Source organism: Lolium rigidum, chromosome 2 (genome assembly GCF_022539505.1).
Source record: "Lolium rigidum isolate FL_2022 chromosome 2, APGP_CSIRO_Lrig_0.1, whole genome shotgun sequence".
Classification (NCBI taxonomy): Eukaryota; Viridiplantae; Streptophyta; class Magnoliopsida; order Poales; family Poaceae; genus Lolium; species Lolium rigidum.
The window spans coordinates 260,252,000-260,279,353 of record NC_061509.1 but is presented as its reverse complement, the minus strand read 5'-3'; the positions used below and the strand labels follow the sequence as shown (position 1 = coordinate 260,279,353).

The following is a 27,354-nucleotide window of genomic DNA, read 5'->3' as shown; positions in this document are numbered from 1 at the left end:
ATGTGGATTATTCTAGTAATCACTACATATTTCTTTTATGAGATATGCTAGTAGGATGGCAAAATACACTACTTAACGGAAGTATGTATACAAGATACAACCAATTGTTTTGCTAGTCCGTAGAATACTAGATAGGTATACGAACTTCAATTGGATGAAGTGAGTATCACGGAGTTGGAATCTTCACCAAGATGAAATAGTCAAAGAGTTTTTTTTGATTTCATCAGAGACGATGAAGAGGTTTGCATTTGCAAGAAATTAAGTGGGAGCACTGAGACATATTTATAATACTTTATGTAGATGACATATAGTTGGTTATAAATGATGTAATTATATACTTGATTAAAAGGTTTCATTGAGAATTAAATTTCAATGAAAGGATATGGACTGAAACAAATTTAGAGTCAAGATCTATGAAGATAGATTGAAACACAAAATAAGTTTAAGTCAAAGTACATAGAATGGATATTAAAATAGTTCAATATAGAAATATTAAGAAGATGTTCTTGTCATGTGAAGTTTTAACAAGACTTGAGTGTATCTGACACTCAATGAGTAAAAACACATGAGTGATTTAAGATCACGAATAATATGTACACAATCAGATATCTTGTGCTCTAAAATGTTATGAGCATATACCAGAATGATTCATGAGATGATCATTGAAAAACAGTAAGAATATTCTTGAAGTACTTAAGAAGAACCAAGAATATATATATATATATAGTTTTGTATGGAGAAATGACAAACAAATCGCTGTAAGATGTTGCACCGATATTTGTTTTGTCACATATGAAAATAAAATTTCAATCTCAAATTAGACTAAGTGTTGTTTTAAAAGGTAGCACAATGAGCTAGAAGTTGTCTATGCTAGATTTAGAAAAGTTCTAAATATTGTGACGAATTCTACAAAAGAAGGCAGAGTATGTCATTGTTTTGACAATGACAAAAGATGTTAAAGTCAAGAGGTTCTTTGAGAACTTGGTGTAGTTCCGACAGAGTCAGAATTTTGAAGCTATATTGTGTGTGACAATATTAGTGACATATTTTCAGACCGCGGAATTAAGGTTCCACCAGAAGACCAAACATATTAAAAGCCGACTCATTTGGAAATGAGTAATGCGTTGAGACGCAAATGAATTACAAAATACATACGTTTCTGAGCGTGTCAGATCTGTTGACTAAAAACCTCTCCCGTGAGCAATACATGATAAAACACCGGAAGGCCAAGGTGTTATATCTTTACAAATGTAAACTAGATTATTGACTCTAGTGCAAGTGGGAGACTGAAGGAGATATGCCCTAGAGGCAATAATAAAGTGGTTATTATTTATATCTTTATGTTTATGATAAATGTTTATATATCATGCTATAATTGTATTAACCGAAACATTAGTACATGTGTGATATGTAGACAAACAAAGAAGTCCCTAGTATGCCTCTTAACTAGCTTGTTGATTAATGGATGATTAGTTTCATAATCATGAACATTGGATGTTATTAATAACAAGGTTATGTCATTGTATGAATGATGTAATGGACACACCCAATTAAGCGTAGCATAAGATCTCGTCATTAAGTTATTTGCTATAAGCTTTCGATACATAGTTACCTAGTCCTTATGACCATGAGATCATGTAAATCACTTATACCGGAAAGGTACTTTGATTACACCAAACACCACCGCGTAAATGGGTGGCTATAAAGGTGGGATTAAGTATCCGGAAAGTATGAGTTGAGGCATATGGATCAACAATGGGATTTGTCCATCCCGATGACGGATAGATATACTCGGGCCCTCTCGGTGGAATGTCGTCTAATGTCTTGCAAGCATATGAATGAGTTCATAAGAGACCACATACCACGGTACGAGTAAAGAGTACTTGTCGGAGACGAGGTTGAACAAGGTATAGAGTGATACCGAAGATCAAACCTCGGACAAGTAAAATATCGCGTGACAAAGGGAATTGGTATCGTATGTGAATGGTTCATTCGATCACTAAAGTCATCGTTGAATATGTGGGAGCCATTATGGATCTCCGGATCCCGCTATTGGTTATTGGTCGGAGTGAGTACTCAACCATGTCCGCATAGTTCACGAACCGTAGGGTGACACACTTAAAGTTGGATGTTGAAATGGTAGTACTTGAATATGGAATGGAGTTCGAATATTTGTTCGGAGTCCCGGATAAGATCCCGGACATCACGAGGAGTTCCGAATGGTCCGGAGAATAAGATTCATATATAGGATGTCATTTTATGTGAATTAAAATGTCGCGGAAGGTTCTATGGAAGGTTCTAGAAGGTTCTAGAAAAGTCCGGAAGAAACCACCAAGGAAGGTGGAGTCCACATGGGACTCCACCTCCATGGCCGGCCAACCCTAGTGGGGGAGGAGTCCCAAGTGGACTCCCCCTTAGGGGGCCGGCCATCCCCCCACATGGGAGGTGGAAACCCCACCTTTGGTGGGAGTCCTAGTTGGGCTAGGTTTCCCCCTCTTATGGAAGGTTTTTGGTAAGGATGGCAATTTTATCCACGGATCCGGGTATCCACGGATATCCGACCCAATGGACACGGGTATGGAGGGTTGATTATGCCCACGGATTTCATGGGGCAGATATCCGATAACTCATAGGGCGGGCATGGGTTGAGGTTTTGCCCCATGGATATCCAATAGATATCCGACTGACATGTGAGTCCCACATGCCAGTGAGACATGGGATTTCACCTAGGCCTAGCAACCCCTACCTTGAGGCTAAAATCAGTAAGTCTAACATGTAACCACCGATTACCACTTCTTTCATGGCCTCGCCCTCTGTGTCTCTCGCACTCTTTGAGAGAGGGCTTGGCCAGAGGCCCTCCTTTCCACTTTTCCGGTAGTGCGGCTCTCCTCCGCCTAGGTGATGCATGGGCAGGCAGTGGGCTTGCTCTCATTCCGTTGTCCTTTCTCCTCTACTTATTCATTGCCTACATAATTATTGCTGAAATGCAACAGAAATGTTGTTCAAATGCTGCTAAAATGTTGGTGTGATGCTCAAATATGTTATTTTCATGTACATAGTGCGTAAGCACATGGATATCCATGGATATCCGGATATCCGGTGGATCTGGATTTGGAGCGACATCCATGCCCATGGATACTTTCGTGGGCGGGACAGAGCAAGGATGATGGATTTGGACATGGATCTGGTTTTGGTATATCCGTCCAAACCCGATCCATTGCCATCCTTAGTTTTTGGTTCGGGTCTTATTCGAAGACTTGGACACCAACACTTGGGGAGCCACCTATATAATGAGGGGCCAAGGGAGGGGGCCGGCCACCCCAAGCACCACAAGGTGGCCGCACCACTAGATGGTCGGCGCCCCCCTCCCAAACCCTAGCCGCCCCCTCTCCTCTATAGTTCCCGCACGCTTAGCGAAGCTCCGCCGGACTTCTCCACCACCACCGACACCACGCCGTCGTGTCTGTCGGATTCAAGAGGAGCTACTACTTCCGCTGCCCGCCGGAACGGGGAGGTGGACGTCGTCTTCATCAACAACCGAACGTGTGACCGAGTACGGAGGTGCTGCCCGTTCGTGGCGCCGGAAGCGATCGTGATCAAGATCTTCTACGCGCTTTTGCAAGCGGCAAGTGAACGTCTACCGCAGCAACAAGAGCCTCATCTTGTAGGCTTTGGAATCTCTTCAAGGGTGAGACTCGATACCCCCTCGTTGCTACCGTCTTCTAGATTGCATCTTGGCTTGGATTGCGTGTTCGCGGTAGGAAAATTTTTGTTTTCTATGCAACGTTATCCTACAATATGGGCAATGGCAGGGACAATGCCCCTTGAATTTTAAAGGACGGGCGCACGCCGGAGACGATGCCGTTGATGTCGGCGCAGAAGTTCAGCCGCCGTCTGCCAGTCCTGGTGCAGAAGGGGAAACGCCGCCATTGATGGCGAAGGCAACGGCGCAGACACGGAAGCAATGACGGCCGAAGCAACAGCCCGGAAGCGATGCGTTCGAAACAGGTCGCTGCCATGCGGGCCCGTGAGAAAAGCACGCGGACACTCGGCGCGACCGTGCAACGTCCACGGGGACGCATCCGAGGCGCATATATGCGCCACGTTTGCGTCTCCGCGGACGGCGCGATCACTATGCGTCGAGCCGCTGGGTCTGGTCCCAAACGCATTTTTAACCGTGCGGTCGCAAATAATCGTAAAGCGTTCGTTTGCGTCGCCCCGTTAAAGATGCCTGATGCTCAATACAGGAATAACCTTGCACCTAAATTATGCTCCACGTGCTTGGTGTGAGTAGGTTAAAATCTAGTGGACAAGAAAATAGTGATGGCTCAAATCGTGTCACCTGCATGCGCGGGAGGTAGCATCACGATAGCAAATTCTGAGCGTGGCATAATTGCATTTAGATGGTAACAAATGCACTCAAATCTCTGTCATGATTTTCTTACCATGTAAATGAACCAAAATACTACTAGTCCATAGGACTAGTAAAATGTACCGTAAAAGATCTCTCATTCAGTGCCCTCCCCTCGCCCATCGATGGGAAATTGAAGGTTGTGCGATGACAATGGCCAAATACGTCAATCAATTGATGATGCTTTCACCAGCGACGTGGCCATGCATTGGGCTCTCTCAATGCCCAAATACGTCAATCAATAGCAACGGATTCAAGTATGTAGATTCTCAGGATGAAATCACATGATCTAATCCTCGGCTAGATCATAGAATGTTGACGTGTGTTCGTCAGACCATTGTTCAAGGTGTTAGCTCAAACCTCTGATTCTAGGATGGTGATCACAAGTTCGACAATTGGTTGGATCTAACAGCTTCAGGACACATGCTACATTCCCGCCTTGAAAGCTTTCTCTTGGAGTAACGTACTTTTACTGGGACTCCTGTCGTTGTTTCGGTTGTCTGTCATCAATGATAAGTTGTGTAAGTGTCACAAAAGATGGACTCAACGATAAGTTGTGTAAGTGTCACAAAAGATGGGCGCCATGAATTCCATTTTATGTAACCTAACTATAATTGGCATCAATGTTTGATATTGCTTAATTAATATACGAATGTGTGCATCAATCGATGTAGATACCATGGTTATCTTCCATTTTGACAAAAAAACTTATTATCAAGACGAAAGTCTTCGTCATCTACATGTGTGTGGGCATCACTTTTATGTAGATGCCAGTGCTTCAACCTCCTTTTCGAAAATAAAAACTAGTGAGATATTTGACGTGACTTGGGTAATTTTCAGGCCCACAATATTTAGCATCCAAAATGGCACACGCGCTGCATTTGCATCCACTTGTGTTTTCTCTTGAAAAGGAAATATCTAATTAGTATAGTCTAGCTAGTTTTGAAGTAGCCAACTATCATAGTTTCAAAATGTTTGATCCTAACTCACCACCCTGGCTTCCATCAAAGTCGGATCTTTTCATGCTTTTGTAGGAATGAATTGCTTGTGAAACCTGAAGAATTAGAATGGTGATTCATATTGGTTATTGGAATGTCATAAATTCAAAGCTGTAATTCCATTCTGATCTCATAACTGCCATAACTAATTACAAACTAGTCCCTCCCGATTCATATATATTGGGTGAAGCCCATCAAACCCTGATGTCCCCAATTGCTCTTTAACAAACATAAACTCTTGTCGATTGAGCTTTCTCTCGTGAGCTCTGCTTTGAAGAGCTCCCTTTACCGGCATCGTCTCTAGTTTAGCTCTGTTGATCACCTATAAATTTTAACTTCGTAACTCAGCCAACGCAAGTTCTTCATCCTCCCTGTTAATTGAATTCACAACTCCAGGTAGAATAATCATTTGTTATTCTTCAACATCAGCCTCAATTTTGACATCCATGAAAGGTACCATTGAGACAAATCTAAATTTTTAGAGTAATCGCGTAGGTAAAGAATAGATACACCGGCTTTGCCAATAACGTTATTAATTAGGACTAAGCGCATATGAAGGGCCTGGATGCTCACAATCAAGCTACTTTAGCAAAACAATATCCAACTTCATCATTTTTCTTGCTAAAGTACATCCAATCGAAGAAACAACACAAAGATGAGGCGAAGAACTGCAATAAAACTAAAAGTCACATCACTACCTCTACCTTCTACATCTTTTGTTTTTGTTTTTTGGGGTCGATATGAAGGGCTAGGTGCTAGCTCTTTCTAACAATCATGTGTACCTTTGGAGAAGAGGCCATGTAACAACAGTTATGCACCAGATAGATTAACCTTATTTTTTTTGGATAGTCCAATTAGCCGCCCACCCCAATAGGTGGGGACCTATGATCCTCGAATGCATTTTAGTTGAGGACACATCCAAGAATGATTCCCATTACCGCCAAGTAAATGCCCTACAGTGCAAAGCGAAGTGGTAGAACCACTTACCACAATTATTTTGACCCCGTCCACACCACTGAGACATGTTGAAGCGTCATACAACACTCCTTAGTCTAAGAGCCGCCAAACCGCATGAATAAGGCATCACATGCTCCCAATGGCGCACAGGCTACAACAACCATACAAATGAAAGTCTTGAGATTTTCATTTCGTAACATCACCTCAACTGCTAAGATGTCGCTGCAGTCAATGATACACAAGTCTAACATACGAATACGGAATTGTACTATTTTCCAAAATATTTGATATGTGGTTTCCGGTAACAAGCACAAATAGGTGAGGGAAACTACGCCTAGATTTTTTTTCTTGACTGTCTTCTTCCTACGACTAGCAAACTAGTGTACAACATTTAGGGCCCCCTTTTTTATGCAAGATTCTAAAAACACATGATGAAGAGAAAAACACATGGGATTGCGATGTCATGCCATATGCCTACTTGACACGTAAACCATGAATGTGCGTATGTTATTTGAGTCACTATAAAATATTCATGGAATTTTGCAATGTATTAACCGCTCGGTAGGCTTTGGAGTAGCGATTAAATGGAATTTAGACGAATAAGTAATTTAATCGGCCAGCTATTAATCGGTGCAACCTACACAAATTAGCACCTAAAGCACATGTATTTAAGATAGAGATATTATATGTGCCTCTATATGCCCGACCTTACTTCTCTAGAGTCCAAAAGCCTAATAAAACATGTATGCTTCTCCTCCTTAAGCTAATCTTCAAGGTCATGAGTGACTCAAGATTCACCAGACGACACCATGTTCGTTCTTTCCGCTTCTCCTCCTCTTACATCTGAAGTTTCTGTTCTCCCACCACCTACCAAGGATATGACCTGTGAACCTCAACCAGCTACGCTATTGAGGCGGCATCAAGCTCCCAGACGAGCCTCTCAAGGCGGTCGAGCTTCTATATCCGAGATTTGGTTGGCAACTGCGAGGAATTGGCCAACGACGGTGGGAACCGATCCCCCTGAGGCGGTAATCGAGCGGGAGCTTCACAAGCCTACTTGATTTGGGAGGGGTAGAAGCTAGAGGGAGTGATATGCGTTGAATTTTTTTGCAACTTTTTAACACACGTGTAGTAGTTAATCGGGAACATACATAGTAATCGAACTGTGAGAGCAATTAGTCAGGCTAATGATTAACACAAACTATTAGTGGTAATCTATATGATCAGGTTCCAAGTAACTATTAATGGCCTATTAATCAATGATTCGGCCATTTTTTGAATAGTCGAATTTTGTAAAGGATTAGATGCATGCCATGTCTATTAGGATCGAAGCAAAAAAATCACAAATTGGATCCAAATACCCTTGAAATGAAGGTCGAACAGTGATGTCATGCCATATGAAATCCTGCGTGAAAAGAAAGACATGAATATGTGGCACATGTTGCTCGGTTGAATCAGGAAAAACAATACATGCACTTTTGTAAAGGATTAGATGCATGCCCTGGTTAATATAGGAATAAATAATAGTCATGAGATTAAAATTGCATGTGGTCTAAGGCAAAGAAAATTTTGCGTTAAAATTGCATACAAAGTAGACCATAGAGGGACTTGCATAGATTTCAATTCTACAAAACAAATATGCCCTACAGAAAAGATTCTTTAGAAATAGAATTGCCAGAATTTCATTAAATCTTTAATGTGAAGAGTCCCTCAATTACAAGCAAGTTAGGTTTTTTTTTGAGAGTAACTACCACTTTATTGATCAACATTTAGAATTACAGCAATCGACATAGTATCATGGGGCTGAAGCAGCCACAGGTGGCGCCCCTGATCTAACGATAAAACAAAACGAGCTAAACTACGAGCCTCCATATTTGAGCTTCTACCCTCAAACGTAAAAGATGCCTCTTGAAAATCCGATCTTTGAATATTTATCTCTTGCACTATTGCAGCATATTGGCCTCCAGTTCCAGCAACAATATCTAACACCACCTGTCTACAATCACTCACGATGACAAGACGATGAAGTGCAAGATCCGTAGCCAAGGCAAGAGCCTCGCGGCATGCCAGAGCTTTCAGAGTAGGAGGATCAGATACACCCTTAAAAATAACAGTTGATGATCCCATGTACTGCCCATGACCTCTCCTCATCACCACTGCTACCGAGCCAGTAGACTTATCCCTAGAAACAACAACGTCAACATTTGCCTTAATTAGACCCTCACCCGGAGGGGTCCATCCTTGATTACTCACACGGTGAACTGTAGCCACTCAACCGGATGAGAGTTTAGGGATTAATGATAGCTCATCCAAGAAACGCCTCACAAAACAGTGGGTTGATAACGGACGTTGGAACTCCCCTTCATGGATTGCCTTCCGTCGCGTCGTCCATTTAGCCCACAACGACACACCCATTAGAAAAAAATGCTCCGAGGTGAGAGAATCCATCATGTTAAACAACCAACTCCTTTGCGTTTGGCTCTACGGTAGCATGCATGTGTTCAACCACTTCCTCATCAGCTAAGGCCCAAACACTCCACGCCATTGGACTCTCGAAAAGAGAATGACGCCATGAACACAGGCGAACCTTAGTGGGGGCGAATTGGGCCGTCGCCCCCCCCCCCAGCAAAATATTGATTTTACTACTACCTAGTAGTATTTCCAGCCCATAAGGCCTTAGCCCTTTTGCCCTTCTCACAGCTCTATCATCCGTTAAGGAAAAAAGGAGGAAAAGAGACTGCATCGATGATACGTCTCCGACGTATCGATAATTTCTTGTGTTCCATGCCACATTATTGATGATATCTACATGTTTTATGCACACTTTATGTCATATTCGTGCATTTTCTGGAACTAACCTATTAACAAGATGCCGAAGTGCCAGTTGCTGTTTTCTGATGTTTTTGGTTTCAGAAATCCTAGTAAAGAAATATTCTCAGAATTGGACGAAACCAACGCCCAGGGTCCTATTTTGCCACGAAGCTTCCAGAAGACCGAAGAGGAGACGAAGTGGGGCCACGAGGTGGCCAAACCATAGGGCGGCGCGGCCCAGGCCTTGGCCGCGCCGACCTATAGTGTGGGCCCCTCGTGTGGCCCCATGACCTGCCCTTCCGCCTACAAATAGCCTTCGTCGCGAAACCCCGCATGCGAGAGCCACGATAAGGAAAACCTCATCGAGACGCCGCCGCCAATCCCATCTCGGGGGATTACGGAGATCTCCTCCGGCACCCTGCCGGAGAGGGGATTCACCTCCCGGAGGACTCTTCACCGCCATGGTCGCCTCCGGAGTGATGAGCGAGTAGTTCACCCCTGGACTATGGGTCCATAGCAGTAGCTAGATGGTTGTCTTCTCCTCATTGTGCTTCATTGTTGGACCTTGTGAGCTGCCTCACATGATCAAGATCATCTATCCGTAATACTATATGTTGTGTTTGTCGGGATCCGATGGATAGAGAATACTATGTTATGTTAATTATCAAGTTATTACCTATGTGTTGTTTATGATCTTGCATGCTCTCCGTTATTAGTAGAGGCTCTGGCCAAGTTTTTGCTCTTAACTCCAAGAGGGAGTATTTATGCTCGATAGTGGGTTCATGCCTCCATTGAATGCGGGACAAGTGATGTAGAAAGTTCTAAGGTTGTGGATGTGTTGTTGCTACTAGGGATAAAACATTGATGCTATGTCTAAGGATGTAGTTATTGATTACATTACGCACCATACTTAATGCAATTGTCTGTTGTTTTGCAACTTAATACTGGAAGGGATTCGGATGATAACCTGAAGGTGGACTTTTTAGGCATAGATGCATGCTGGATAGCGGTCTATGTACTTTGTCGTAATGCCCAATTAAATCTCACTATATTTATCATGACATGTATATGCATTGTTATGCCCTCTCTATTTGTCAATTGCCCGACTGTAATTTGTTCACCCAACATACTTTTATCTTATGGGAGAGACACCTCTAGTGAACTGTGGACCCCGTTCCTATTCTTTACATCGCATACAATCTACTGCAATACTTATTTTCATTGTTTTCACGCAAACAATCATCTTCCACACAATACGGTTAATCCTTTGTTACAGACAAGCCGGTGAGATTGACAACCTCACTGTTTCGTTGGGGCAAAGTACTTTGGTTGTGTTGTGCAGGTTCCACGTTGGCGCCGGAATCTCTGGTATTGCGCCGCACTACATCCCGCCGCCATCAACCTTCAACGTGCTTCTTGACTCCTACTGGTTCGATTAAACCTTGGTTTCTTACTGAGGGAAACTTACCGCTGTGCGCATCACACCTTCCTCTTGGGGTTCCCAACGGACGTGTCAACTACACGCATCAAGCAAATTTCTGGCGCCGTTGCCGGGGAACGAAGAAAAGCTACACCACAGAGATTTCTAACTCCCTCGTCAACTACGCGCCATCAAAATTTCTGGCGCCGTTGCCGGGGAGATCAAGACACGCTGCAAGGGGAGTCTCCACTTCCCAATCTCTTTACTTTGTTTTTGTCTTGCTTTATTTTATTTACTACTTTGTTTGCTGCATTATATCAAAACACAAAAAAAAATAGTTGCTAGTTTTACTTTATTGCACTCTATATCAAAAACACAAAAAAATTAGTTACTGCATTTACTTTACTTGATTCATCATGTTTCCTTTTAATTTTACCACGAAAGACATACTGGTAGGACATGGGTCTATAGTTGGGAGAAATAATATAGAAGAATTTTTCAATCATGTTAGTACCGTTGAAGATTTTGAAGATAGACACTTGGTAGAACTTGCTCCTACTTATGAAATTGCTGCTGCTGCTTTAGTTCGCATGTTGGAAACTAAATTTGTTAATCTCAATCCTATAATCCAACACATGTTTCTTACACTCGGTGATATGAAAGAAGGGGAAAAGAAAGATTTTGTTTTAGAAACCATTCTTAGAGAATTTGGTGGTATAGCAAGAGAAGCTAGAAAGGTCTTTAGTAAATATAAGATGCTTGGTTCTTATACCAATTTTGCTAGTATCCTTGAAAAGATGGACATGGAGAGAGTGAGGTACACTGATAATATTAATGATGGTGGGGAGATCAAAGCGCCGATACCATGTAAGCTCCTAGCGATAAATGAAGCGCTAGAAAATAACTATGCTTGGCTTGTTCCTGAAAATTTGTTTGATGAGAGTAGCAAGCCCAAGACTAATGAAAAGGGAGCCGCTGAAACTTATGTATCCAATATACTATGCATGGTTGAGAAAACTCCAAACCCCGCTGAAGATTCACCGTCTCTCGATAATACTTGATTTACACTTTACGCGCCTAGCTGAAAGGCGTTAAAGAAAGCGCTTATGGGAGACAACCCATGTTTTTACTACAGTATTTTTGTTTTATATTTGAGTCTTGGAAGTTGTTTACTACTGTAGCAACCTCTACTTATCTTAGTTTTGTGTTTTGTTGTGCCAAGTAAAGTCTTTGATAGTAAAGTTCATACTAGATTTGGATTACTGCTGCAGTTTCGATTTCTTTCTTGTCACGAATTTCGACCTGCCTCCCTGTAGGTAGCTCAGAAAATTAAACCAATTTACGTGTGTGATCCTCAGATATGTACGCAACTTTCATTAAATTTGGGCATTTTCATTTGAGTAAGTCTGGTGCCTCAATAAAATCCATCTTTACGGACTGTTCTGTTTTGACAGATTCTGCCTTTTATTTCGCATTGCCTCTTTTGCTATGTTGGATAAATTTCTTTGATCCATTAATGTCCAGTAGCTTTATGCAATGTCCAGAAGTGTTAAAAATGAATGTGTCACCTCTGAACATGTTAATTTTTATTGTTCACTTACCCTCTAATGAGTTATTTCGAGTTTGGTGTGGAGGAAGTTTTCAAGGATCAAGAGAGGAGTATGATGCAATATGATCAAGGAGAGTGAAAGCTCTAAGATTGGGGATGCCCCGGTGGTTCACCCCTGCATATATCAAGAAGACTCAAGCGTCTAAGTTTGGGGATGCCCAAGGCATCCCCTTCTTCATCGACAACATTATCAGGTTCCTCCCCCTGAAACTATATTTTTATTCCGTCACATCTTATGTGCTTTGCTTGGAGCGTCGGTTTGTTTTTGTTTTTTGTTTTTGTTTGAATAAATGGATCCTAGCATTCACTTGTATGGGAGAGAGACACGCTCCGCTGTTGCATATGGACAAGTATGTCCTTAGGCTTTACTCATAGTATTCATGGCGAAGTTTCTTCTTCGTTAAATTGTTATATGGTTGGAATTGGAAAATGCTACATGTAGTAATTCTAAAATGTCTTGAATAATTTGATACTTGGCAATTGTTGTGCTCATGTTTAAGCTCTTGCATCATATACTTTGCACCCATTAATGAAGAAACACCTAGAGCTTGCTAATTTGGTTTGCATATTTGGTCTCTCTAAAGTCTAGATAATTTCTAGTATTGAGTTTTGAACAACAAGGAAGACGGTGTAGATTCTTATAATGTTTACAATATGTCTTTTATGTGAGTTTTGCTGCACCGTTCATCCTTGTGTTTGTTTCAAATAACCTTGCTAGCCTAAACCTTGTATCGAGAGGGAATACTTCTCATGCATCCAAAATCCTAGAGCCAACCACTATGCCATTTGTGTCCACCATATCTACCTACTACATGGTATTTCTCCGCCATTCCAAAGTAAATTGCTTGAGTGCTATCTTTAAAATTTCATCATTCACCTTTGCAATATATAGCTCATGGGACAAATAGCTTAAAAACTATTGTGGTATTGAATATGTACTTATGCACTTTATCTCTTATTAAGTTGCTTGTTGTGCGATAACCATGTTTCTGGGGACGCCATCAACTATTCTTTGTTGAATATCATGTGAGTTGCTATGCATGTCCGTCTTGTCTACCACCTTAATGGTTGGAGCATACATATTGTTAGAGAAGAACAATGGGCCGCTAACTAAAGCCATGATTCATGGTGAAAGTTTCAGTTTTGGACATATATCCTCAATCTCATATGAGAACAATAATTGTTGCCACATGCTTATGCATTAAAGAGGAGTCCATTATCTGTTGTCCATGTTGTCCCGGTATGGATGTCTAAGTTGAGAATAATCAAAAGCGAGAAATCCAAAATGCGAGCTTTCTCCTTAGACCTTTGTACAGAGCGGCATGGAGGTACCCCATTGTGACACTTGGTTAAAACATGTGTATTGCGATGATCCGGTAGTCCAAGCTAATTAGGACAAGGTGCGGGCACTATTAGTATACTATGCATGAGGCTTGCAACTTGTAAGATATAATTTACATAACTCATATGCTTTATTACTACCGTTGACAAAATTGTTTCATGTTTTCAAAATAAAATCTCTAGCACAAATATAGCAATCGATGCTTTCCTCTTTGAAGGACCATTCTTTTTACTTTTATGTTGAGTCGGTTCACCTATTTCTCTCCACCTCAAGAAGCAAACACTTGTGTGAACTGTGCATTGATTCCTACATACTTGCATATTGCACTTATTATATTACTCTATGTTGACAATTATCCATGAGATATACATGTTACAAGTTGAAAGCAACCGCTGAAACTTAATCTTCCTTTGTGTTGCTTCAATACCTTTACTTTGATTTATTGCTTTATGAGTTAACTCTTATGCAATACTTATTGATGCTTGTCTTGAAGTACTATTCATAAAAAGTCTTTGCTTTATGATTCACTTGTTTACTCATGTCATTACCATTGTTTTGATCGCTGCATTCATTACATATGTTTACAAATAGTATGCTCAAGGTTATGATGGCATGTCACTCCAGAAATTATCTTTGTTATCGTTTTACCTGCTCGGGACGAGCAGAACTAAGCTTGGGGATGCTGATACGTCTCCGACGTATCGATAATTTCTTGTGTTCCATGCCACATTATTGATGATATCTACATGTTTTATGCACACTTTATGTCATATTCGTGCATTTTCCGGAACTAACCTATTAACAAGATGCCGAAGTGCCGATTCTTTGTTTTCTGCTGTTTTTGGTTTCAGAAATCGTAGTAAAGAAATATTCTCGGAATTGGACGAAATCAACGCCCAGGGTCCTATTTTGCCACGAAGCTTCCAGAAGACCGAAGAGGAGACGAAGTGGGGCCACGAGGTGGCCAAACCATAGGGCGGCGCGGCCCAGGCCTTGGCCGCGCCGACCTATAGTGTGGGCCCCTCGTGTGGCCCCCTGACCTGCCCTTCCGCCTACAAATAGCCTTCGTCGCGAAACCCCCAGTACCGAGAGCCACGATACGGAAAACCTTACTGAGACGCCGCCGCCGCCAATCCCATCTCGGGGGATTCTGGAGATCTCCTCCGGCACCCTGCCGGAGAGGGATTCACCTCCGGAGGACTCTTCACCGCCATGGTCGCCTCCGGAGTGATGAGTGAGTAGTTCACCCCCTGGACTATGGGTCCATAGCGGTAGCTAGATGGTTGTCTTCTCCTCATTGTGCTTCATTGTTGGATCTTGTGAGCTGCCTAACATGATCAAGATCATCTATCCGTAATACTATATGTTGTGTTTGTCGGGATCCGATGGATAGAGAATACTATGTTATGTTAATTATCAAGTTATTACCTATGTGTTGTTTATGATCTTGCATGCTCTCCGTTATTAGTAGAGGCTCGGCCAAGTTTTTGCTCTTAACTCCAAAAGGGAGTATTTATGCTCGATAGTGGGTTCATGCCTCCATTGAATGCGGGACGGTGACGAGAAAGTTCTAAGGTTGTGGATGTGCTTGTTGCTACTAGGGATAAAACATTGATGCTATGTCTAAGGATGTAGTTATTGATTACATTACGCACCATACTTAATGCAATTGTCCGTTGTTTTGCAACTTAATACTTGGAAGGGGTTCGGATGATAACCTCGAAGGTGGGCTTTTTAGGCATAGATGCATGCTTGGATAGCGGTCTATGTACTTTGTCGTAATACCCAATTAAATCTCACTATATTTATCATGACATGTATGTGCATTGTTATGCCCTCTCTATTTGTCAATTGCCCGACTGTAATTTGTTCACCCAACATGCTTTTATCTTATGGGAGAGACACCTCTAGTGAACTGTGGACCCCGGTCCTATTCTTTACATCGCATACAATCTACTCGCAATACTTGTTTTACTGTTTTCCGCAAACAATCATCTTCCACACAATACGGTTAATCCTTTGTTACAGCAAGCCGGTGAGATTGACAACCTCACTCGTTTCGTTGGGGCAAAGTACTTTGGTTGTGTTGTGCGGGTTCCACGTTGGCGCCGGAATCTCCGGTGTTGCGCCGCACTACATCCCGCCGCCATCAACCTTCAACGTGCTTCTTGACTCCTACTGGTTCGATTAAACCTTGGTTTCTTACTGAGGGAAACTTGCCGCTGTGCGCATCACACCTTCCTCTTGGGGTTCCCAACGGACGTGTCAACTACACGCATCAATCGACTAGAGAACAACACCGACCGCCGCCGATGCTCATCCATTCGTCCTCTCCTGTGACTCTTCTCACCGAGCTCCTCCTCCAGCGCCCCTCCTCCGCCGCTCCTCCTCCAGTTCCCCTGCTCGCCGAGCTCCTCCTCCAGCGTCCCCGCTCGCACCTCCCTCTCCGTATCCGCCTCCAGCCGACCGGCCACAGGGAGGCGAACCATCTCAGTCTCCGCCTCCAGCCGACTGGCCACAGGCGAGGCGAACCCTCTCAGTCTCTGGCTCTCCCTGTTTCTGTTCAACTTCTGGCAACTTCTCCTTTTCTATTGGTGTCCCAATTCTACTACTGGCAAAATTTCGTTCTGATTCTTGGATCTTAAATTTGGGAAGATTTTAGCTAGGTCATGGAGTGTTGCAGAAACTGAAATTGCTGGATTGTTGTTTCTCTGTTTAGGTAGGAAGCAGTGATGGGCAAAGGAAAAACCATTGATTCGGAAAACAAAGAGATGACTGTAAAGCAAATGAACTAGTTGTTCCTGAACCTGAAGAGCCCAATGTTCATGTCCAAACCCCTCTTTTGCTGCTCAAATTTGAACAACAAAGTCATGAATTTGAACAAAAAAGTCATGAAGAACCGACCTGTAGTGTGATCAACTACAATAGTACATAGTTCCATGATATCCGGTAGTATCTGTACTTTTGTTTTGGAGTAGTTTATGCATATATTGCTTCTAAAAATATATTTTGTGGACAAATAAATATAACTATATATGTTTCTGAATATACTTATTGCCATGGTATAATTTGGTGTTCCAAATAAAATTTACATGTTATTTTGTAGCTTCGCCCCCCCAAAGATTTTCTGCAAGATCCGCCACTGGCCATGAATCTGCCCTTCCGCATAACAAGCATGAACTAGAAGTGGCAATATGTCGATGCGACAAATCACCAGTGGGAAGGGACTACTTAGCTAGTCTCCAAAGAAAAACTCTTATCTTTGAAGGTACATTAACCTTCCAAAGATTAGTTCGGCTCTTTAACTGTGCAGACTAGAGGCCCTTCCTTCCAACCAAGCTTCTCTACTGTTCTTTATATTCACCAACAACCTATGAGCCGGCCTGACTGTGAAAATACCACGTTTGTTAAAATTCCATGACCAGAAATGGTTTATATTCCGGATACATAAGGGCATACCCAAGATCACATCACAGTGAGCCTGAACAAAACACTCCTGGATCATATCTTGCTTCGACGATGCAGTTTTTTTTTTTTGAGGAAGGCTTCCACGATGCAGCTTAGGTTAAGGCCCGATATATTTTCCATTCTCACTGATAGCCCAAATGAAATAAAGTCCCAAAATAGCCATTTGAGCTGCAGCCAGCCCACTAATCCTGCAAAATAGGCCCATGTGGAGCTGCGCGAAACGGAACAAAACAGGCAGCCAGCCCGTCTCCTCCAACCTCCCCAAAACCCTAACGCCTCCCTAGCTCCTTCCCGCCGCACACCATGGCCGACGTCGACATGGACGACCTACCCCAGACGCCCCGCTCCGTCGCCGGCGAAGACCCCGACCTCTCCATGTTCTCCGGCGAGGCCGACCTCGCGGCGGCCATCCTCACCCGCCTCGGCCGCTCGCAGCGGGAGGACGACCAGCACCTCTGCGCCACCGCCGCCGCCATGGCGCAGGCCGTCAGGGACCAGGCCGTCGCCGCCACCACCGTCGCCTACTTCGCGGCCGCCGCGGCCGCGCTCTCCCCGCTCGCGCGCGCGGGGCCCGGGGCCGCCGACCGCAACGTCGCGGGCGCGCTCCTCGCGTTCCTCTCCGCGGCGGTGCCCGCGCTCCCGCTCGCCGTGGTGCGCGCCCGCGGTCGTCAGGTCGCCGACGACGTCGCGCGCGTCCTCGAGTTCCCTTCCACGCCCGACTCCGGCGTGAGGGCGGGGCTGAGGTGCCTCGCGCACTTGATATCTGCGGGAGACAAGTCCAGCTGGGAGGCAGTGGAGCCGCTCTACGCCGTGGTACTACGGCTCGCCACCGATCAACGCCTCAAGGTACTCCACCGCAGTTCGAGTTGAACCGACTTCAGATTTTCGAGCAATATACTTGGCTTTATTCAGTCCAAAACGCAAGTGTCCCATCATCACGTAGAAGATTATTCACATTTCACTTCAATTTGCTGCAGGTGAGGAGGCAATCTCATTCTAGCCTGCGAGATATTCTCCTGAGTTTTCAGAGGCAACCTGTTTTGGTCCTGGCGAGCCAAGCAATCTCAAGAGCTTTCGAACGATTTATGCTGCTTGCTGGAGGATCCAATAACGGTTCAGCAGCAGAAGGACCTAAGGGGGCTAATGAGATCATCTGCATTTTAGATGCTCTCAAGGGCTGCCTTCATCTCATGACATCCAAGCCTTCCAATGACATCTTAAAGTACTTCAAAGTACTCTTGAATGTGCATCAACCAATTTTGACGAGGAGTATATTGGAGATTCTGCATGCTGTTGGTGACAGTCCAACTCTACAGCTTAAACCTGATGTGCTATTGGATCTTATCTGCTCTTTGGGGTTATCAGTCTCCACAGAAAGAAAATCAGGAGATGAGCTGGCTTCAATTGCACGGCTTCTAAATGTTGGCACCAGAAAAGTATATAGGCAGAATAAGAACATATTTGTTGTAAAGCTGCCACTAATATTTACTTCGCTCGGAGGTTGGTTATTTTCATAAATCTGGCATTTCTAAGTTTATTCCAACAAAGCCTGGCATTTCTAAGTTATATGTTACTTAGAAAACCATATTTAGGTTTGTTTCTAATTCTTTTTTTTGAAAATTGTTTCACAGATATATTGGCAAGTGAATTTGAAGAAGCGAGATTTTGTGCTGTGGAGACTTTCAAAGGATTAATAGATAATTGTATTGATGAAAACTTGGTGTCTCAGGGAATCACCCAGATTAAGGCTAGGCATCAAGGAATGAGATCTGATCCCACTGTCATAGAGAAGATATGTGCCATCCTAGAGGGCTTGCTAGATGTCCGTTATACTGATGTCTGGGACAAATCATTTCATGTAATTTCAGTGGCATTTGACAAGTTAGGTAAGTATGCTATTGCTTCAACATATCAGGCTTAACATATGTGTTGGCTTTGTGTTGTTAGTCTAAGCTCTTAATGCTCATTAGTTAGCGAACTTTTACTGGACAATAAAGACCCCCTAACTTACTAATTCCACAGCACAACACAACGCCATAGCAACAGCAGACCAACCTAAAATTTGCCTCCACATTATCCTTTTAATTCTGCAGATCCGCATTAATTTTTTGTTTTGGATGTAATAATATGTTAAAATTTGAAACCATTTTTTTTACATGTAATAGGAAACTCTTACTGGACAGTAAGGATCCCCCTAACTTAGTAATTTCCATGCCGCAACACAATACAACATAGCAACCGCAGACCAGCCTAAAATTGGCCTCCGCATTATCCTGTCAATTCTGCAGATTGCTTTTTATTGTTCAGTAGCTTAGCAATATTGGAGTTCCTAATTCGTGATGTCTCATCTGGTCATGAATATACTTCTCTCTCCGTCCACAAATAAGTGACTTAGATTTGTCTAGATATGCAAGTATCTAGGCACTCATTTGTGTGTATGGAGGGAATATAAATCTTTGAGCATACTTCTTGTTTACCATTGTTATGTGCAAGTAGCAATCTATTTTGAATGTTTAATGTTAGACATGACAGCCTTACTTTTTATGCTATTGCTAGTTAGGTGCTAGATATTAAGTTGTCTCAGTTTCTGAAATCATTTCTTTGGGAAACAATAGGAGAATCTTCATCTTATTTATTGCCAGAAGCACTTAAGAACCTGGCAGATATGCAAAACTTGTCAGATGATGACTTTTCGTTCCGGAAGCAGGTATGTCTTTTTAACCACACATACACTTCAATCTTACTTGCCTACCTGTCTTTCCACATGTTCTACTCCTTTTGGAATTACTTTCTGGTGAAGATTTAGGTTTACCAAAACTAATGCTGCTAATGCTAAGAAAGCAGTGGCTTAGGTGTTATATATAAAGCTGTAGTTTGTAAACCTGCATGCCCTCCATACAACTATAATTTATTCAACACATTCTGAGATTAGTCAACTCCTGGCTCACCTTCAAAATTTTCTTTTTGCAGCTCAATGCATGTATTGGTTCAGCAGTTGCTGCAATGGGACCAAAGAATGTTCTTGATATTCTACACATTCAGTCAATATGTGCTGAAAATGAATGGATTCTCCCTATTTTAGAAAGGCACATTGTTGGTGCTAGTTTACAGTTTTTCTTGAGAGATATTCTGGGCATTGTTAGAGCTGTAGAGAAGAGTATTCCCAAGGTATTTTGCAAATACTGATCATTTGCTTTAAAAATAGACTACGCCTTTTCGTTTTGAACTTCACCCTAATTATGTTTCCGATATCTGCAATGAAACAGCTTCTGAAAGACGATAAGCTTTTCTCTGCCAAGAGAGCAGAGGGTTATGTGTATTCACTTTGGTCTTTGTTACCATCTTGTTGCAACTATCCATGTGATACTTCAAACACCTTCAAAATTCTACAGAATGTTATATGCGACACTCTAAAAAATCAGCCCGACTTGCGTGGCATCATTTGTTCCAGTATTCAGGTTTGTCACATTGCCTCTGCTCATGTTACACAGAACTGCTATGTACTTCATATATTGTGTGTAAATTTCCTTTCTGACTTGTTCTCATTTTAGATATTAATTAAACAAAACAAGGAAGCTTTGTCAATCACTAGTGAAGAGGACATTCTTGTCGAGGATGAATTAAGCAAATCTGAAAGAAGAGCAAAGAATCGCTATACTAAAGATTTTGCAGAGGAAAATTTGAAAGAAATACATGCTTTCTCTAAAGAATTCTTGGACATATTGTGTTCTATATTCTTGTCATCCTCAAAGGATGCCATTGGATTCTTACAGGTATACTGTTGCTGTTTGCAATATAGATGTGCTGTCATCTTGTTCTGGGTCTTGATCTGGTTTTACCCTTTCTGTAAATATGTTCTGGAGCCTAGCTTTTTGCAATATAGATTATCTTTTGGATTATTCAAGATTTTATTGTGGTTGAGAGATCCAGTTTTATGGCTGAGTACTGAGATATCTTTCAGATTTGTGCTGCTAAACTGCTATGTGTCAAAATAATTATTGTTTTAATAAAAAATGACCCAAGGCTCTACTAAGAAAGCCTCAGTTTTCTGGAGTGCAATTTCAGTATTCGTTGGAGAATGTTAATGATTGCATTATTTCCTTGATTGACTACATTTCACTTATCACTTGAAAACACATAACTTACATTCTTTTGCCCTCTTAATTGGACCTATAGCCCGCGATAAGTGAGATTGCATCCATATCAGACAAAGACGAAGTGGGCAACCTCTTCCTTGGTACAATAAAGAAGTTGCTGGCTGCCACAAAAGCTGTTAATGCACAGCAAGTGGATGACTCTTCAATGGAGATTGAAGATAATTCCAATACAAACAGCATGATGAGGTTTCACAGAGTTCATATTTTTGTTGGTTCTCATCTGTGCCCCTTAGATTTTAGTTGAAGTCCGGTGTTGGTTTTAAACTTTGATTTGAATTTTCAGGGCTCTCCTTTTGGACTTTGCAGCTTCATTAATGCCTGGATTAGCTCCAAAGTCAATTAATGTGCTATTCAGCTATGTAAAACCTGCTATTAAGGTACATATATATCAATATATCGTTTCAACGCCACTTTTGTCCAATATGCTACTTATATTGCTCATTTCCTTACATTTCTTTTTCTGTTTCTAGGATAGTGACTCAATGAACCAAAAGAGAGCATACAAGGTTCTCTCAATGTTACTTAAGGTTTGTTTCTGTTTTCAGTTTGCTACTCTTTATGGGCTATTGCGCATGACAAGATGACATCTGAACCTTTTATGTATTAATGCTGGATTATTTCAGGATGCTGAATTTATTGAAAGAAACTTAGATGTCCTGTTGGAATTGATGATTTCATCGTTGCCATGTCAGTTTCCATCGAAACGGTACAGGCTTGAGTGCCTGCATCACCTTATTGTTCACATTTTCAAGGTTGGTAAAACAAACACATCGTGACAGTTTCTGGACAAATGTTCATCTGTATCTGGTAGAGCAGTAACAAATGTGCATCACTTTCTTGTCTGCAGGATCCATCTAATAAGCTTAGAAAGAGGGAAATTGTTAGTTCATTCCTCACTGAAATACTTCTTGCCTTAAAGGAGGTAATAGAAATAGTATACTATTGTTCTGCACATTATTTTTTTTGTAACAAGGAATAGTTGTTAAAAGGCTCAAGTAGTATGCTGCCACGTTTGATGTTTTGGTTTCTCACTCCCTTTGAAATGCGCTATACATAACTACAGTTTCTTGTTTTATTCAGAAGGGTTGTTATTTTATCTTGTTAAAACGAAAATATATTAACTTAAGCTTTTCTGTTGAGAACAGAGTTTGTAAGTATACTGCTTATATTGGTCAAGTGTTCCAAGTGTTGAATAACATAATGCTTTTGCCTAACTTTGGTTACTGAAGCAAAGCTCTCATTCTTTCTAATAGGATAGCTTCTGAATGTACTTATATGTTGTAGGAAAGTCAGATGTGTGATTAATGGTGGTGAGTTTATGTTTGTTCACAGGCTAACAAAAAAACCAGAAACAGAGCTTATGATTTGATTATCGAAATTGGCCATGCTTGTGAAGATGCTGAAAATGATGGGAGGAAGGCCAACCTGCACCAGTTCTTTGACATGGTACTTCTATGTCATTATGCATATCATATTTAATCATTTATGGGAAGCTTCAGCGCCATGTGGTCGCAATCTATCCACACCACTATTACCTCCCTAGCATTGCCTTAGCGTGCTCAGTTGTCACCCAGTGACAATTGGAACCTTTGTCTTCCTCTATATAACAAAATGTGTTACATAGTTTGGTCTAACTTTGTCTGCTTTCATGTTTAGGTAGCTGGCGGTCTGGCTGGTCAAACCCCACATGCTATTAGTGCCGCTGTGACTGGGTTAGCTCGCTTGACCTATGAGTTCTCAGACCTTATTGGAGTAGCATACAAGCTCCTCCCGTCGACTTTTCTCCTTATGCAGAGGAACAACCGTGAACTTGTCAAAGTAAAGTGCACTGCACTCTTCCAGTTCATGAATTTAGCTGATCTATAATTTCATATCAACTCCTTTCACTTACATTGATTGATATTGTGTTCAGGCCAACTTAGGCTTTATCAAAGCGCTAGTGGCTAAATCTAAAGCTGACGTGTTGGACGAGCACTTGAAGGGAGTCGTTGAAGGTTTGTTGAGCTGGCAAAGTGATAAGAAGAATTCCTTAAAAGCGAAGGTATGATCATTGGTAGAGACTACGGTTATACCAGGTCTCGGGCTTAGATTATAGGGATGGAAGTGAGGGCGTTGAGTCTGGAGGCGCAAACGCTGGCGGCTGGGCGCCGTCGCTGCGAGAGGTAGGAGGCGACGGCTAGGGCAGGGTGCGGCTAGGGCTTGGGGCTCCCGTCTCCGACAACAGTATATGTTTATTGTCTGATTATAATCGAAGGGGTACATGTGTTTATATAGGAGGACAGCTCCTCTAAACCCTAGATAACTTGGGCTAAGCCCCTAATTCGGCCCACTATTGGGCCTCTTCCGTGTATACTGGAGCCCGACCACAACAAATGTGGTCGGGGAGGCCGCCGACGAAGAGCTCGGCGCGCTGGCGAGCCGTGTCGCCAGGCGCATGGCAGGCCAACGTCTCGAAGCGGTCGGCGAAGTCCTGCACCGAGGTGGTGAAGGGGAGGCGACTGAGCTCGGCCAGGCAGCTCCCACGTATGGGGGCTGAACCGGAGGAGGCACAGGTTGCGAAAGCGCTCCTTCGGAGGCATCCTGCCCTCGTCCTGCTCGAGGGCGTAGTACCACTGTGCGGTGCCACGGAGGTGGTAGGAGGCGATCCACGTGCGGTCGGACGCCATGGTCCGCCGCCCCCTGAAAAATTGGTCGCACTGATTGAGCCAGTTCAGGGGTCGATGGTGCCGTCGTAGGTGGCGAACTCCAGCTTGGTGAAGCGAGGCGGCTGCTGCATGTGCGGCGAGGCCGTGTAGGCGCCCTCGTGGCGACCCATCGTGGCCCCCCTGAAGGTGGTGGCGGGCGGCTGCAGCACCGTCGGCTGTGGCGGCGCTGTCGTGTAGGTCGGCGTGTCGATCCACGTCGGCAGCGGGGACGGCGACGACGGGAACCTGATCTGGGTGATCGGGAGTCCCTGGGGCGCGACGGTGGTGGTGGCGCGAAGGGCGCAGCCAGCGGGGGTGGTGGCGGCGGTGGCGCGTAGGAAGCCTGGAGGAAGGTCCGGAGGTTCGAGACCGCCAGGGTGAGGTCGCGGATCACCGACGACATCTCCGCCGGAGAGAGGACGGGGGGCCGCGTCGGCCGCCATGGCCTCGGTGCCCGAGGCGGGCGGACCCGAGGGCGGCGGCGGCTGCGAGGTGGTGGTGGCCGCGCCGGTGGAGGCGGTGGTGGGGAGGCCTGAAGAACTCATCGAACCAGCGCAATCTGATACCAAATTGGTAGAGACTACGGTTATACCAGGTCTCGGGCGTAGATTATAGCGATGGAAGTGAGGGCGTTGAGGCTGGAGGCGCAGACGCCGGCGGCTGGGCGCCGTCGCTGCGAGAGGGAGGAGGCGGCTAGGGCAGGGCTAGGGCTTGGGGCTCCTGTCTCCCGAGGGACACGACAACACAGTATATGTTTATTGTCTGATTATAATCGAAGGGGTACATATGTGTTCATATAGGAGGACAGCTCCTCTAAACCATAGATAACTTGGGCTAAGCCCCTAATTTGGCCCACTATTGGGCCTCTTCCATGCATACTGGAGCCCGACCATAACAATCATTGTGCTGGTGCATTGTTAATTGGAATGCCCAATAAGTTAAAAAAAACAGTAAAACATAATTTCAACACTTGGAAATGAGTGCGTACTTTTGCATGGTAGTGTTTACTCTCTTCAGTGGCTGCCTTACTGTAATACCAGGAAAGGAAGTGTTTGGGAAATGAATGCCTACTTTTGTATGCTACTGAACTGTTGTCCTTTTATTCGAGCCTGCAATAACTTACTCATCTGATAACTACATATTTTTGCCTCTTAATAACTCCACTTGTATTATTATTAGGTCAAGTCACTTGTGGAAATTCTTGTGAAAAAATGTGGTTTAGATGCGGTGAAGGCTGTGATGCCTGAAGAACATATGAAACTGCTCACCAATATCAGGAAGGTAAGTTCTGATGTTTTACAAATAGTTAGAGTTTCAAACTTCACAGTGAGAAGTAACTACTTTACCGTCTTGTTCTCTTATTTCAACCATTTGTTTTGAAATGTTTACCAGATTAATGAGCGGAAAATGCGGAAAGGAAAATCTTCTGAGGATGGGGAAGCCATGTCTGTGGCATCAGGAGCCACAAGGTATACCTGCACAATAATGCCATAATTGAATTCTTACAAAAGTATTGTCAAGGCTTTTAAGCTATGAATATCATTTTTTAGCTGGACAATTTTGAGTTCAGATAGAAATGAATTGTGTTTAATCTGGTTTAAATCAAGAGTATCCTCATTGTGTGTTGAGCTGACTGATCCATGTTGATGCAGGCGCAGTGGATGGAATCACACACAAATGTTTTCTGATTTTGGAAGTGACGATGAGGACTCGAATGGTTCATTTCCCAACCAGCATACTGTTGCTTCTCGTAATGGATCAAAAGCTTCAACACGGTACGTGCCATGACAATTCCACACCCAAAAGCAGCCTGAGAAGCTTCATAATTTCTTACATTTTCTTGTACTAATGTCTAGGTCAAACAGAAAGCGCCAAGATAGGAACTTACAGGAAAAGTTCATTGATCACTCAACTGGTGAGCCCCTAGATTTACTTGACCAGAAGACAATGCGGTTAGCTCTGAAATCGACAGGGAAAAAGAGGGATGCACCCGATGACGACGACGATGAGATTGAGTTGGACCCTGAAGGTCGTATGATCATACGCGAGGAACGAGAATATCGCAAAAAGAAGCCCATTTCACGTGACGAGGAGGCCGATGACAAGAGCTCCGTTCGAAGCCAGTCGGTGAAAAGGAGAAAGGTGGCCAGCGCTGGTTGGTCCTACACTGGTCACGAGTACACCAGCAAGAAGGCTGGTGGTGATCTTAAGAAGAAAGACAAGATGGAACCGTATGCTTACTGGCCACTGGATCGGAAGCTGCTCAACCGCAGGTCGGATCGCAAGGCCTCCGCACGCAAGGGCATGTCCAGTGTCATGAAGATGGCGAAAAGGTTTGAGGGGAAGAGTGCTTCCGGTGCCCTCACAGCTAGGAGGACGCAGAAACACAAGCACAAAAAGAACAAATAAGAGACCAGTGAGACAAGATGCAGGAAAATTTTGTGAGTGTACAGCGTGAGGATTTAGCACTTGTTGCGCCTGTACCGGCGTATTTATAGTGCTGCAATTTCTCTTATTGTTTTTCTAAGGCAAATTTTGACCCTTTGGTGTACGCAAGATGCTATTTTCTGGAGTTCTACACTTTTTTATTGGTAGGGACAACAATTCACCTGTAGTGGTGTGTAATGATCTAAACCATTGGGTTTAATCTTCATGAGGTTATGGTTTTGCTTTTGAAGTGTCTGTTGAGGTGAAACTAAATCCCGTCACACTAAAATAGCATCCATTCTATCAATAAATTAGTAGACCTAGTCACGGGCATGGCGTTTTGGCTCTGGGGTCTAGATGATCTCGTTATCTAGACCACTGGTGAGACCTAAGAGATCTGTGCTGGGAAGGAAATGACTAGATATACGTGCATGCAGTAAAAGACGTAAAGAGCAATGCGTACTCTTGTTGCAGAAGGTGGGACTCGAAATAAATGCACTTCACCGTTTGGCACCGTTAGCCTAGACACACAATTTTGTTGGTCCGCTGGTCCGTCAAAAACCCACTATGTTTGTACCGTGGTCCAGGTTTTGTTCGCCTTCAAGGTGTATGTTTACCGTCGAGATATCACCCTAAGTTACCTCAAATCACGCTTGGCGGCAGCTAGCAACTACTGGCTAGTCTGGCTTGGCTTGTGGCTTCTCGTTGATGGCTAGCTAGCTAGTGTTAACCGACTTAATTGAATTATTAGGAGGCGAGGCACTTCATTGTGGAATTAGGGCATCTTCAACTGGTCAGGGCCTGTTCAGTTTAACCGGGGATGACACAGATTGGTAGGTATCGACCGGGAATTGAACAGCATTCCCTGCCATTCCATGCCAATCCCTCCCAGCTCGGGTCTAACCGAACAAAGCCTCATTGTATTTTAAACACCAAAAGTGTCCGCTCGGATCGTTTGTATTAGCCCCGCCGATATGCCTGCTGCATCTATCCATTTACGGGTGCCCGATCGGTTTGTTTGTATTAGCCCAGCCGATATGCCTGCGTCATATGTCCATTTACAGGTCCGA

The 27,354-nt window shown here is 43.4% G+C and overlaps 1 protein-coding gene across 1 annotated transcript; it reads left to right on the top strand.

The window, feature by feature from the left end:
• Positions 1–17,319: 17,319 nt before the first annotated feature.
• Positions 17,320–26,530, top strand: LOC124690833 (RRP12-like protein). Its single transcript, XM_047224161.1, has 20 exons — positions 17,320–17,532; positions 17,689–17,862; positions 17,994–18,516; positions 18,648–18,902; positions 19,632–19,723; positions 19,987–20,184; positions 20,283–20,474; positions 20,568–20,789; positions 21,193–21,359; positions 21,457–21,550; positions 21,644–21,700; positions 21,797–21,925; positions 22,021–22,095; positions 22,506–22,619; positions 22,830–22,991; positions 23,086–23,214; positions 25,037–25,138; positions 25,250–25,326; positions 25,510–25,632; positions 25,714–26,530. The coding sequence occupies exons 1-20, from the start codon at positions 17,320–17,322 to the stop codon at positions 26,264–26,266; spliced, it is 3,651 nt and encodes a 1,216-aa protein (XP_047080117.1). The 3' UTR covers positions 26,267–26,530.
• The last annotated feature ends 824 nt before the right edge of the window (positions 26,531–27,354 follow it).